Here is a 13490-nt window from a genome sequence, read left to right as displayed (position 1 = left end):
AAGGAAACATAATTGACACCCCAAGAAATTATATGTGCATGTAACAAAAACACGAAAATAGGGCACGTCAAAGGCACTGCATCTGCTGATTTCACTGCTTCACGCAAACCAGAAAAGCCCGGTATCATATGAAAGCAGAGTCTGATGATCACGAAGATGTCTGCCTCCTCACTGTGCGACGAAAACTCGGCGAGCTAGCAGCCAAAGAGTAGCAGAAAAAAACTTCACTAAATCATAAAGCATGTTTTACCTTTTGTGGTCAAAAGTTATATTAAAGCCTGAAAAAATGCTGCTAATGTCTCCTCCTATGACTCTGCGTTAGTTTGAGATCAATCGCGAAGGTCCTGCTTGTTTACATAAAGAGGAGGGGGTTTCTAGAGCGGAGGGAGCGCTCTTCATGCAATAACCTATCTCTGGGCTTACTTCCTTCTGTATCATCACTGGTGTTCCGTCTCATGTATGAGCAGAGTGCTCACAGAGGACTCTGCTGAGCAGCCCGAAGTGTTATTTTACTGTTTTTTGCATTCCGTCCTTTTATGAGAGCTAAGAACAATAGCAAGCAGAGAAAAGGCTGAGAAACTGTTTTTAACAGAGGAGTTTCTCCGTGTGCTTGGACGAGATAACAGTACTCTGCCCAGATGCGTCTAAATGAGCGCCTGGACATACCTGTGTTAAAACATCTGTACGACTGCTTGGGTTCATTCTTAACATGTACTTTTGCACAGTCTCCTTTTTCTCAAGTAAAAATTCACCCAGATACATTGAACGGAGTGGACTTCATTTTTGTTATGACGGTGCTACAATTAGGTTAGGCCCCTATAGACCTAGATTTTTTTAAATGACAGTAATGAAACTGATACCGTTGCTATTTTTAGATACAGTGGGATACCTTATTACTGGATTACTGCCCAACCCTATTGTGTTGTGTTGCAAGTGATGCAAAACACTCAGCAGAACACTGGGACACATCTCTAGAAATTTGATTGGAATCGCATTTCAAACCGCCTCCAAATGTGGCCTGAATCTCATTTGCAAAAATTGCATTTCATGTGACATTTTTGCTGTCCAGTCTTTCTACCAGGTGTTAAAGACTGTGTGTGTGTGTGTGTGTGTGTGTGTGTGTGTGTGTGTGTGTGTGTGTGTGTGTGTGTGAGTGTGTGTGTGTGTGTGTGTGAGTAATGAGAAATCTGGACAAAAAGGAGGAGTTTCCATCTTCCGGTGCATTAACCATAATACTCTGATCCTTTCTCTAATTTTTCAAACGCTGTTTAATTTAGTACAGATGTGAGCAGAGGATGAGATGGCAATTGAGTACATGAACAACTAATACTTCCATTTTTCATCACCATTAAAAGGATGCTGCTTAAATCTGCTGTGACTGGGCGCTCATAGCCAGGAGGCATCATTAAGATACAGGCAATCAATGCTTTTTCAAAGGAGCTCATAAAGCTGCCTTTGTGTGTGTGTGTGTGTGTGTGTGTGTGTGTGTGTGTGTGTGTGTGTGTGTGTGTGTGTGTGTGTGTGTGTGTGTGTGTGTGTGTGTGTGTGTGTGTGTGTGTGTGTGTGGATACACATGGATTTAAGACCTGGCTGCCTTCAGACAACAAAGACTGACAAGGCGGTGTGGATTTGCTGTGTGTGTCTGGGTATGTAATCCTCACTGGGTGTAAGTTTATTGACTGAATCTACAGAGGAGGTATCCAAACATACTGGCTTCTGTTTCACATTAGAGCAGGGAAACATGTAACACGAGGCTCGGCTTTTGAACCTTTGTCACTTCACATGTCTACAGTCTTTTAAATCCAGTCATCACATGCTACCACATTCACAGGGTTGGCTTTTCATTTCCAAACGTATTTTCTATTATAGGCCAACAATTATGGTAACTGATAAGCCCTTTAAAGCAGAAATGCCAAACATCCCTGTGTCTCTGCTGGCCGGACAAAAGAAGACATTTGAAGATGTTCCTTTTGTCTGTTTTTCTAGTATTTCATAGACTAAAGTACGCAGTCAATAAACTGCTTATTCCAGCAATTTGATTTTATGGCTGGATTATTTCATCAAATGGCTGCATTTTAGATGTCTTTCTGTACATGCACCATTGCACATTAACACATTTTGTGACTTTCGAGGTGAACAGATGGTCATGCAATTATGGAACATCTTTGCCAATATCAAATTTTCACACTATATCATGATAAATGGCGTCATCACCACATTCATTAAAGATTCCTGAAATACTATTGTTAGAACTCAAGCAAATTAACATTACTTCACACCGTGATTGCAGGTTTTTTTTGGGGGGGGGGGTCAACACTGATCAGTGAACTGCGTAATGCAGCTTTATGAGACTCTGCAAACCATTAAAGTTAACTTAAAAACATGATAAATAGGAGCAGGTTGGTTGTTAAAAGTTTGGCACAGTTGAGTTGGAATTATTCCTTTTTGCCAGAAATTTTTACTCTAATTGCAACCAGTAGAAATTTCCTTAGCATTTAAAATGTTTATATGTCATTTCATGTTAATGTGTAATTCAATTTGAATCAAGTCAAACCAAGCATTGATTAGTGTATGATGTGTCAGAAAATAATGAAAAGTATGGTGGCTGAGAGAGCTCAACACACTGCAACAGCAAGCAAATGAAGGCAAAAGCTTCACCACAGTGATAACACTTGGACGTGTTCTTTTCTCTTTCTCTGAAATGAAACACACCAAAATGAGGATACAAAGGTAAAAGCTGAACACAGCAAATACTTGCCATTGTTTGTACTGATCGACTAATCAACCAGCGAAACTGTCTCAGCACTACTTAATTTAGCTCATATGTCATCTCTGTCAATGTGTAGCAGAGTGATGATGTGTCGCTCCTTAATAATGCACACATAAACATCTACACACAGTTGTGCTCCCTTTCACATTTCATTTCAGTTACTTTTTCCATTTCATTTCAGTTTTATTTACTGCTCTTGTTTCATTCTGAAATGAATATTTGATCTTCTTTTGGATTCATGTATCAGTGCTGAGTGCCACGTCCTTTCATCTTGCCGCTCTGGGCTTTAATGGTTCTTATAAAAGCAATAGCAATTAAAAAAAATGTGCAAGGAAACAAGAAGCTGCTCACGGACACACATGTGGCTGCTCTGTGTGTGTGTGTGTGTGTGTGTGTGTGTGTGTGTGTGTGTGTGTGTGTGTGTGTGTGTGTGCGTGCATGTGGCGACTATTTTGGTTCACCAACAAGGTTTCCAGATAAACACTGGTGGCAGCTGCTACCATAGCAACACCATTGTGCGCCCTCCCCCCTCCCCTCCCTCTTCTCTCCTCCCCCCTCCCCGACCACTCCCCCCCTCTGCCCGGCTCGGCGCTCCACACAACCAGAGAGTGAGGACCAGAGAGGAGAGAGGTCGGCGTGCTTCGTTTCACTGAGGAGGGGGAAAGAGACGGAGCGAGCGGACGGAGAAGAAACAAAAAAGGAGGAATAAAGTGGAGTGAAAAGTGGTAGTTCTGGGGAGAGAATGAGTGAGGACAACCACTCCAACTACAGGCTGGACCCCAGCGATCGCCTCAATGGGCTGGGACAGAGGAGAAAGAGACCCAAGAAGGTAAATGAATAGATGGAGAGCCACATGCTACGGAGAGTGTGAGGAAGCTGGATGAGGGGAGGGGGCACGCTGCCTGATTCCTCACAGCAAGAGAGCAGGAGCTGGGTGGAGTGGAGGTGGGGCAGGTGGAGAATAGTGGAGTGTGTGTTTGTGATTTTTTTTTTTTCTTTGGTTGTGTCAGGGAGGGATGTTCATCTTATATTAAAGCTGAATTCCTCCTTATTCTCTCTTGATTTCTCTCCTCATCTCCATCCTCACCCCTGGAGTCATCTCCCAGTGGGGGCTCTCCATCTCTGCTGATTCTACCTTTTCCCCCCCTTGATGGATTACTCCTCCACTGCTCCCTCATATTCATTCTCGTATTCTCTGTCTCTCAGTGTGTTGTTGTTGTTGTTGTTGTTGTTGTTGTTGTGAACACCTCTAGGTAGTGAGTAGTAGGAGGAGGCTCCTCTCACATGCCGACAGGGTGGGTCCCTGCTCCGCTCGCTCTTTGTGTGCCTGTTGTTGTCAGCGGCGTTACACACAGATATCAGCTCTCAGGAGCATTTTGTTATCTTATCAGCCTCGTTGGAGAAGGTCTCTCTGACGGACATGACAGATTATTGGTTGTTATTGTTTCATTTCTGAGCACGTACACACCCATCACCCCGTGTCAGCTTTTCATGAAGGCACAGATGTTTGTGTTCATTAAAATAGGGAAATTAAGGAATATTGTGAGCTGTCATAAACTATGCAAATTTAATGCAAGAATTAAATTCTTATTTCTATTATTATTATTACAATTTCTGTTATTTATTTAATAATCTCCATTATGTTATTTGGAGCTGCAGCTACTTGATCAATCATTTGGTTTACAGAATGTCAGTAAACAGTGAAAAATGACGTCGCAGTATCCTGGAAAAATCCAGAGTGACATCTTGAAATTGCTTGTTTCGTCTAACAAACAGTCCAACACCCAAAGATATTCAATGTGGTATCACAAGAGAAAGAGAAGAACAGCTAATGCACACATTTGACAAGCTGGAACCTATGAATTGGCCATTTTTGCTTGTAGAATTGATCTGTTTTTTTGTGTGCTAGTTTGCAGATAAACAGTTCACTGTCTACACTTTCCATGGCGACCAACAAGTCCTCCAACCTAAACAACAAAATAAGCTCTTTTTCTTCATTGCCTTTTAAAACAACCCATATGAGCATTTTCAGTTCTGCCACCTCTATGGCAAGGAGAGGTCAAGTTCAGTCTAGGTAGCTAAAACTACTTGGTTTGGGTAATCGGGGAGAAATGTTGACCGAGATTGAAGCCACACTGTTTACATGCCCAAGCATCCACCTTTTACCTAAAGGTGATGGTGTTGAAAAAAGGTATGAATAGATAGAAGGCTGGCCTCTTAATGCTACTCTGGACTGCTTGATCATATCTGTGAATGTTGACCAGAACACATCCCTGTTTCAAAATGTATCCAAATTAGCATCAACATGGCCTCAGTCTGTATTTCTGCCTCCGCTGATAGTTTTTTTTCCTTGTTGTCTGACTCAGTCTTTCTCTGTTCTTTTCTCTAATATATGACAGACCAGTCTTTTCCCCTCAGGCTGGAAGGACACAGAAAGACAGAATTCAGCCTTATTGCATTTCAGTGTACTTTGTGTGTAGCGGTTTGAGGGAATTGAGGCTTACAAAACAATATTGGCTCGGCCGATTCCATCAAAGTCTTTTCTTTAACCAAAAATAGTGATGTAGAGGAGTCGTTTCATTGGTGATTGATGCAGATTGGGTGCTGTAATGCTCATTTGGCTCTGTCAGTCTTGAAACCATGCTGCCAAGCACTTTACTTGCCTGAACTTTGTCCGCATTGGTTACAGATTGTGCGAGAATCTTAAAAAGACAAGTGTTAAGCAACATGGACACCAAGCATCCTTTCACGGACAAATGCACGAGTATTGACCATTCACCCCATAAATACTAAGACAAAATAATAGAAAACAAAACTCCACAGCAATTAGCACACAGCCACGCCTCCATTCATGGAGCAGAATGCCTGCTGCTTCAGGGCGTGTCTGCTTCTTTAATGGGCTCAGAAAGCTTTGAGAAGTGCCGGAAACAGGCACATCGCAAAAACCCTACGGATATGTAAATGTTGTCTACTGTAGCTGCTTGTGCCACCAACACATCACTAACACAGGGTCATATTAAACGGTAATAAGTTGGGTTATCAACAACCAAGTTGGCTAACGTAATGGTCTCCAAACAAGTGATGACCAACAGTTGATTTTCAAATTTAATTTAAATCAACTTAAAGATTGTGAACATGACTTCAGAAGAGAAAAGAAGAACAAGTCCAAGGCTGATTAGACTTTTTAAGGTAAAAAACAAGCAAACACCCAGTTAGCAAGCTTAAATTCTGTTGCCGTGTTGATAATCAGAGGATGAAACTTGTATTCTGTTGGTGTTCGCCATCAATTTTGGATCAATTCCACAGCAATGTTGAGATGTTTTGTACCTAATGCTCCTGATCTTCACGTTAATATTTGTGACTAATCATATTTTAGTGTTAAATTATCCAGCAGCCTTAGGTTTTATCTTTGAAAGTAAACTCTCCCGTTTGATTTGAGAAACAGTGTTCTTTAGCTAAAGGGTCACTTGCTACATTTCACCTTCGTCACAAGGTGGGCTTCATCACAGTCCTCATCAGCAAACTCTGCTGATGAAGAGTAGTTGGAAGCTCTATAAACAAACACCTTAATTGTGTTGGCCATTGTTAGTAGCCACATTTTGATATAACAGAAGTAAAGAGTGAAAGATGGAAAGGCTCAGAAGAAGGCAGGTGTGCAAGTCAGAAATGCTGAATCCACATAAGTAAATTGTTGGTGGAAGCAGGCGCAAAGCATTTGGCAGCAGGGGGGCATTTACAATCAATGGATGAATTATTGATATGCTCCCTCCCCCATGCTTCGAAAGGCACACAGCAACACACACAAATACAAGTACACACCCCTCTGGTGACCCATGGGTGCTGATCTTTGCTGTGTGCAGGGCAATTGACTCAAAGTGAGGCGTTCTGCTTATCTCTGCTGATGCAATCCTTTATCGTTGGACACAAACACACACTTGAGTTAACGTCTACAGTGGGTAGAAAGCCGCAGTTTAATACAGTGTGTTCTTGGCTCTTTCATGAAAGCCGTAAGCACTTTAATCTTCCACTGCCTCAATTAAAACTCTCCCCTCACACTGATCCAAAGGGGGTTTGAAACACAGCCCTACTGTACCCAAGTGAGGAAGACTGTGCCGCTGTTGAAGATGCAGGTCTCATTTTATGATGAGCGCAGCAAGGTTTCAGGTTTGTAGCTTTCTGTCCTGTAGGGCAAGGACAGTTCGGAGAGTCAGACTGGTGTTTTGTTTCAACGAATTCAGGGATTTTCAAGCCCTATTGGTTTCTGTGACTCAGCGGTTTCTCATTTGGGAAAAGACAGACAAGTGAAGTCATAGAAAGTCATGTTCAGCCAAATAACGGCAAATCATCAGAGTCTGTTGTCCTGCTGGTCTCTTTCATTGCCTTTTTAGCTGAGCCACAATTATGTAGGAGTGAAAAGTCTCCATTAGTCTACATTAGATTTCTCACATTCTTATGTTTTCCATTCATTGATGATGTGATCTCCCCCTGTCAATATCATAAAGCAATTAAAAAACATTGCATAGTACATTAATAAAAGCTGGCAGAGGGTGATAAAAACGTTGCCACTGGATATTCATTTTTTTTTTTGTCAGTTGATCAAACACATTGCCATTAAATATTAAAGAGTGCCGGCTTTGCACATTAAAAAACACTGCCATTGACAGTGTTGACATTGATCGTTACAAAAAGCTGGCAGTAAATAATAAAAATAAAAATGTTAGCACTGCATGGTAAAAGATTTTGGCATTGTACATAAAAAAATGTTAGCAATTGATAAAATAAAATAAATAAAATACATTACCAAGTGTTGGCCCTGGACATTAAAATTAGTTGACAGTGATTATTAAAAACATTGGCATTGAATGAGATCAGATTAAAAAAGACATCACTGATCCAGAGTTGTTCAATATCAATGCTCTTCTCTGGCTATCGTGTTGTTTTTCGATGCCTTTTTTCTGTGTGTTTTCAACCCTTTTTGGTCATTTCCTGTAAGGAAAGATGTTGTCTAAACCCAAGCAGCCAAACAGAAACTCTGCCTAAATACTTAATTTTTTTTAACTGAGGAAATATCTGGTCACAGATCAGAAAAAGAATACACAGCCCTAATAGAAGACGTTTGGACACACTCTCAGAAACAAAACTATAAATGGCTCATGACTCATAGCTGATCAGTTAGCTGATTAGAGACAGTTTCCCCTGCCATCTACACAGTAGACCATCCACCCACCAGGACGGGCAAATCTCCAAACCCCCAACCCTTTCACAAAACAGTACAACTGTGAACCACCTCATGAGAGACTGCTAAAAAAAGCTGTTGTCACACATCACATGCACCACACAGAAATACCCCTGTCTTTGCTACATTTGTCACACTATCTACCCTCCCAGGTTTCCTTTCTATTCTGAAAAATACAGGACCATTAATAGGTTCACTCCCTGTGATTCAATGGATTTTTTCTCAGGAAAGACCGACTTATTACTTGAACCAGCAATGTATAGGTATGTCTTTCTAACACATGTGAAAATCATGGTATATTGATAATTGGTTGGCCAAATTTATATGATTGCCCAAAACAAGTCCTCCCTGAAAAAATAAGTAATTTGCCAATGCCACCTCAAATTAACACTGGAGCCTCTTGAGGCTGGTTGAGACTTGATGAGGAGGTCCTGGTCTGTGGAAGTGGAGACAGAAAAAATCAATTGTAACTCAGGGACTGCTTTCGACCGCTGTGACACAATTACTAGGTTACTTCTCTGCTGTCTGGTCTGATTTGTCTGGGAATAAGTCTAAGGATAAAGAGGAAGTACCAAGTGTGGCTGCCTGATCTAGTCACTGTTCACACTGTGACTCAGCTCAACAGAGGGAAAAAGAATCAAGCTTAAAATCTGCATGTTTGCTTCATTTTATGTGTTCTTACCACAGACCTCATCCAAGTCTGGAGTCTTGGAAATTTTAATGCTGAGGCAAGGTTTGCAAGGAGAATTAGGATTAGGTTTAGGTTATAGTCAGGATTGAGATTAAGCATACAGTGTTTTGTGGGTGTGTGCACATTTAAGTGTGCGGATACGTATTATTCACACTGTGGCGACATCATGGGTACAAGCCACAAGTCCCCTCACAATCAGAAAATTTTAGAATGAAGATTTAAATGAAGGGTAGATTTAAGTTAAGGTTAAGGCTAGTTTAAGGGTTAGGGTTAGCCAAGTAGTGGTTATGATTATCATTAGGGTAAGTCTCCAGGAAATGCATTAAGACTATGTAATGTTCCGTGTGTGTGTGTGTGTGTGTGTGTGTGTGTGTGTGTGTGTGTGTGTGTGTGTGTGTGTGTGTGTGTGCGTGTGTTTGTGCGTGTGTTTGTGTGTGTGTGGTTGATGCAAAAATACCCAAAAGTCCAATGTCCCACATCATCAGCTGTTTTGAACCATTGAAGTATGCTTCAGTTTCTGTGTGTAGTCATGACTAAGACTTAATGTTTGTGTGTGTGTGTGTGTGTGTGTGTGTGTGTGTGTGTGTGCGTGTGTGCGTGTGTGCGTGCGTGCGTGTGTGTGTGTGTGTGTGTGTGCATGTGTGTGTGCTGTTGCTGTAGGTCCTTATTTTGAATGTAGACTGATTTCTTAAATCAGCTGTTTTTGGGGTAGAAAGGAGCTGTGTCTGTGTGTGGTTGTGTGTGTGTGTGTATGTGAACCAGCAAATGGCCATGAATCCATGTTGTTATGAATATCCATGTACCAGTGAGCACACATATGAGCGCTCTTTCCATTTTTTCTTCTTATAACGTGGATTTTTTGAAGCCTTGGACCTGCGCTGATAAGTGTATGTGAGTCGTGTGTGTGCATTTGTGTGTGTGCGCGCATGTCTGACCCTTCCATGCTGCCTCTTTTTTTTTTTTTTTTGGACAGCAGACAACACAGATGGTCTGTGAGGATGACACCCAGACATCGCCATGGCAACCAAGATCCTTGCCGCCAAAAAAGAAAACCTTGAGCTGGAACATTTGAGACGGCATCTCAGGCTGTGGCAGCATATTCTCAGATGTACAAAACAGTTTTTTTTTTCAGGAAGGTGATAATCCAGCTCACTTTGCCTAACCTTTGACAACTGATTTTATTTTATTTTTTCAGTAATACAACTTTTTATTACTAAATCCCTGACACGGGGCAGCGCTTCTCTCCCATGATATAAGCTCGGGGTGTGGCTATTTCCTGGACAGCTGCAATTCTTTTGGTGTCTTGCTGTGTAATCCGGTTGTTTAAAAGATGGGGTTTAAAGGAGGTAAAGCTTCTCGACGCTTCTTGCGTTTCTATTCCTTCACCATAAGGAGGAAATGAAGAGAGAGAGATGAAGATAAAGCTGAAGAGCGAATAGGTGGGGGCTGTCAAAAGAAGAATGGGTTTGATGGCCGTTTAATCTCAATGTGGTGTGGTGCCTGATGCTGTGGATGTGTGCCCAAAGCAGGAAATAACTTCAATCAGTCTCCCTCTGCTCACACTCCTACTGCCATAACAGATGATAACTGAACACCGTGGAGGCATGGCGTCTGCCCTCATTGTGCACTTCAGTAGCCCAACTGTCAGCCCAGTGCTCACCTTTCTGAGATATCCAAAGCCTGACAAATCTACAGTTCTACACTTTCTGAGCTAGGATTGGACAATCAGTGTTTGGTGGAGGGGTTAAAGGGAACATTTGATTGCTGGCACATATGACTGTGACGTCTTGCATTCTGTGTGTTTTATTGGTCTGTGTCAGAATTCACATAGACCAAGTTATTACTTTCCTTGTTGTGGCTGTTGAGATTCTTCTTCTTTGCCGAAAGACTTCTTTTTTAGGAAGTGGGAGGACTGTTGCCTAATGATTGGGTAAAAATTGTCTTTCTGTAGTATGTCAAGCAGTGCTCTCCATTGACGGATTCAACCAGTTTGACCATCTCCCTGATGAAGTGTTATACCCAGTCACGCAGTGTGTGTCAGGCCTGCATAGTGCTATGCTGATGTTTAGTGACAGGCTTGAAAGCCAGCTCTGTGCTGAAGTGGGAGTGCTCTGTCTGACACTAAGCAGGCGTCTCCCATCTCACTTATGGACGGCCAGGGATTATTTATTGATGAGAGAAGCTATCCATTAGTTATGCCTGGGGACTCTGGGGTGGTGCTCGGATCAATCGAGCTTCTCTGGTTCCGATGATGCAAGGTGTTTTTGCAAAGTCAGAGGGTTGTGGCCTCGGCGAGAGGTCACAGTTGTGAAGTCCAGGAGGGCACAGAGACAGGTTTTGTGTGGTGTCACTTTCCATACAGTTCCCTGGAGAAGTTCTCCTTCCATTAAGGTGCTAATCCTGAACCTGATTGTCTGCACCTGAACTTGGTGCAGTTCTGAGACACTGAACATCCTGGCTGGCTGAATGGTTGTAGTCTAAAGACACAAGAATACACCAACCCTCCAAGGTCATCAAAGTATTGACTTGTTACTATTATAGCACAGCACATAGGTGCACATGCAGATGCTCTTTCACCTTTGCTCATCATACCTTTCTGCCTTGGCACATATCCACATCTCACCCCTCCCTTTGTCTCCCTTTTAGGTTTCCTCATCTCCTCCAGCTTGTTTCAGTTTTTATTCCCTCTGGCTTGTTTCCATGGCACCTGTAGCCTAAATCCTGTCTTCATATACACACAGGCGCACTTTCATGAATGTATGAAAGGGATTTGGTGTTACGACTGAAAGCATAAAATTCGACTGAATCTTTCTGGATTTTGGGTGCGACGCAACCGTAGCCACAGTCTACCTATCCTTCATATTTCTCAGTATGACAGTTGTTCAGTATGTTCTCCTTTAAAGGACTGCAACATGCTTTTGTGGACGGCATGATAAGACACATGCTTAAGTGTTCAGAGAGGTTTCCAGGGCTGTTTTCTTTTTCTACATTTTTAATCTCACAGGTTGATTCATGAGTTGTGTACATTGAATCCACTGCCAGCTGCTGCACCCTACGGAATTGCTGTATGCGTGGGCTTTTTATGCTTTGTATGTTTCATTAATCTAAAGGTCTTCTCCAAGCTATGGAATAATTGGAACTGTTAGCTGTAGCCAAACAGTTAAATCTTCCTAACATTCACATTTTCTGTCAAAACAAGTTGCAAGTTTCCAGTATTTTCTTTGTAACTATATTCTTTCTGCTGTCATTGGGCACTAAAACACACCACTGTAGCCCATGTAGAGGATAATCAGAGTTTACTGACTGGCTTAAATCTGACATTTAATGAAACGTTCCACCTTAGCTGCGGTGGTGGGAGCGACATATTTAACACTCAGCCACAGAAAACAAAAGTCTCCTGGAATGTGATATCGCTCCCCTGTGCTTTGTTCTTCTCCATCGCCCTTAAACAGAGGTGAAATTGAACCCGGCGACAACGATTAGCTGTGATCGCTGTGCATTCAAGCGCATAAACCAACACTGTAACACTACACGCAGGTTTGTTTTCCTTGCCTTTCTTGTGTCACACAATCAAGATTAAACTATAGGTTCCTGTTAAGTTGGTCCAGCAGAGCGTGGGTGGAATTCCAGCTTGTTGGGAAAGTGTTTCAGTCATTAGAGTATTATACTCTTTTGCTGACAACCTCAGCTATCATTATTTACTGGTCATACCAGATCAAGAAAGGTTGTATCTGCAAAACCTCTGAGTGCACTGAAATGAGCTTTGTATTGCTTATGAAATCAACTTTTCATTTTTAAGGAGATTGTGTTCTTCTTCCAAGAGTTACATAATCCTGCTTTAAGATGAAGTTGTAGCTTTTAGTCTTGAGGGAAATGAAATTGAAATTGATGTGAATGGTGGTTCTAATTCAGCTTCCTCTGGCTCATATGAACTGTTGGGGGAGTCTAATTGCTATGCTTCGATTTTCTGACTGGACACTTTGTTTATGGACAGAGCCGATGCTGAATGTGGTATTTTAAAGCAGAGCAAAAGATGATTTTGACCATCCGTCAGGTTCAGTAGAAATTCTATTCAGAACTGAGTAGAAAAAGACTTCTGTCTGTGTGTCTTAGCTTAACTTTGTTTTTTACTGGTGACTTCATGTTTTGTTCTCCAGACCTCATCACCTAAGGCGCCACGCTAGGCCCTGTGGGTAGCACTGTGGGGAGGGACACCCAAAGTAATTAGAAAGCAAAGGTTACCAGGTTACAACAGTTTGTGTGTGTGTGTGTGTGTGTGTGTGTGTGTGTGTGTGTGTGTGTGTGTGTGTGTGCGTGGGTGGGTGGGTGGCTGGGTCTTAACCCAGAGGAAAGATTTCAAAGTCCGCCATGCCAGAAGTGGCCTTGATCCAGCTTGATTAAAAAGCGTAATGTTAAACCTTTGCCTTCAAAGTGAAGTCAGGTGTGTGTTTGTGTGCGTGTTTGGTGTTTATTAATCTCCCAGGCCTTGCTTGATGTCATCCATATATACCCCCCATGATGTAGAAAGCAGATCTTTGCAGTATTAACTCCATCCAATGAAATGTCAAGACCGTGACTCCATGTGAAAGGTTGTTAGTTTCAAATTCTCTCCCTGTGTTTCTAAATGCTTTTATCTAACAGATTCATTCAAGGCCTATTGATAAGAAACAAAATGAAACTTAGAGATTAAATATTGAAAAGAGACAACACAAGATGACTTGAAAGCATAAGAAGAAGAAAATAAAGTCACATAATCCCGTTCTGTTTTTCTCTTTATCACCCATTCTCTCCCT

The 13490-nt window shown here is 41.9% G+C and overlaps 1 protein-coding gene across 3 annotated transcripts in view; it reads left to right on the top strand.

Annotated features, from left to right (window-relative positions):
- ank2b (ankyrin 2b, neuronal) overlaps nt 1-13490 on the top strand; it is a 189914-nt gene that overhangs the window by 54745 nt on the left and 121679 nt on the right. Inside the window, exon 1 of one of the 3 annotated variants that reach the window (XM_070992835.1) lies at nt 3366-3599. The exons of 1 other annotated variant lie outside the window; for it this stretch is intronic. In XM_070992835.1, coding sequence (XP_070848936.1) covers nt 3513-3599 — 87 coding nt within the window. In that variant the 5' untranslated portion in view covers nt 3366-3512. Of the gene's footprint in view, nt 1-3365; nt 3600-13490 lie in introns of those variants that run through there. One more of the 3 variants, XM_070992830.1, reaches the window with a different exon arrangement.

Source organism: Chaetodon trifascialis, chromosome 23 (assembly GCF_039877785.1).
Source record: "Chaetodon trifascialis isolate fChaTrf1 chromosome 23, fChaTrf1.hap1, whole genome shotgun sequence".
NCBI lineage: Eukaryota > Metazoa > Chordata > Actinopteri > Chaetodontiformes > Chaetodontidae > Chaetodon > Chaetodon trifascialis.
Note: the sequence above shows the minus strand (reverse complement) of the source record. Positions and strands in the feature narration are given on the sequence as shown.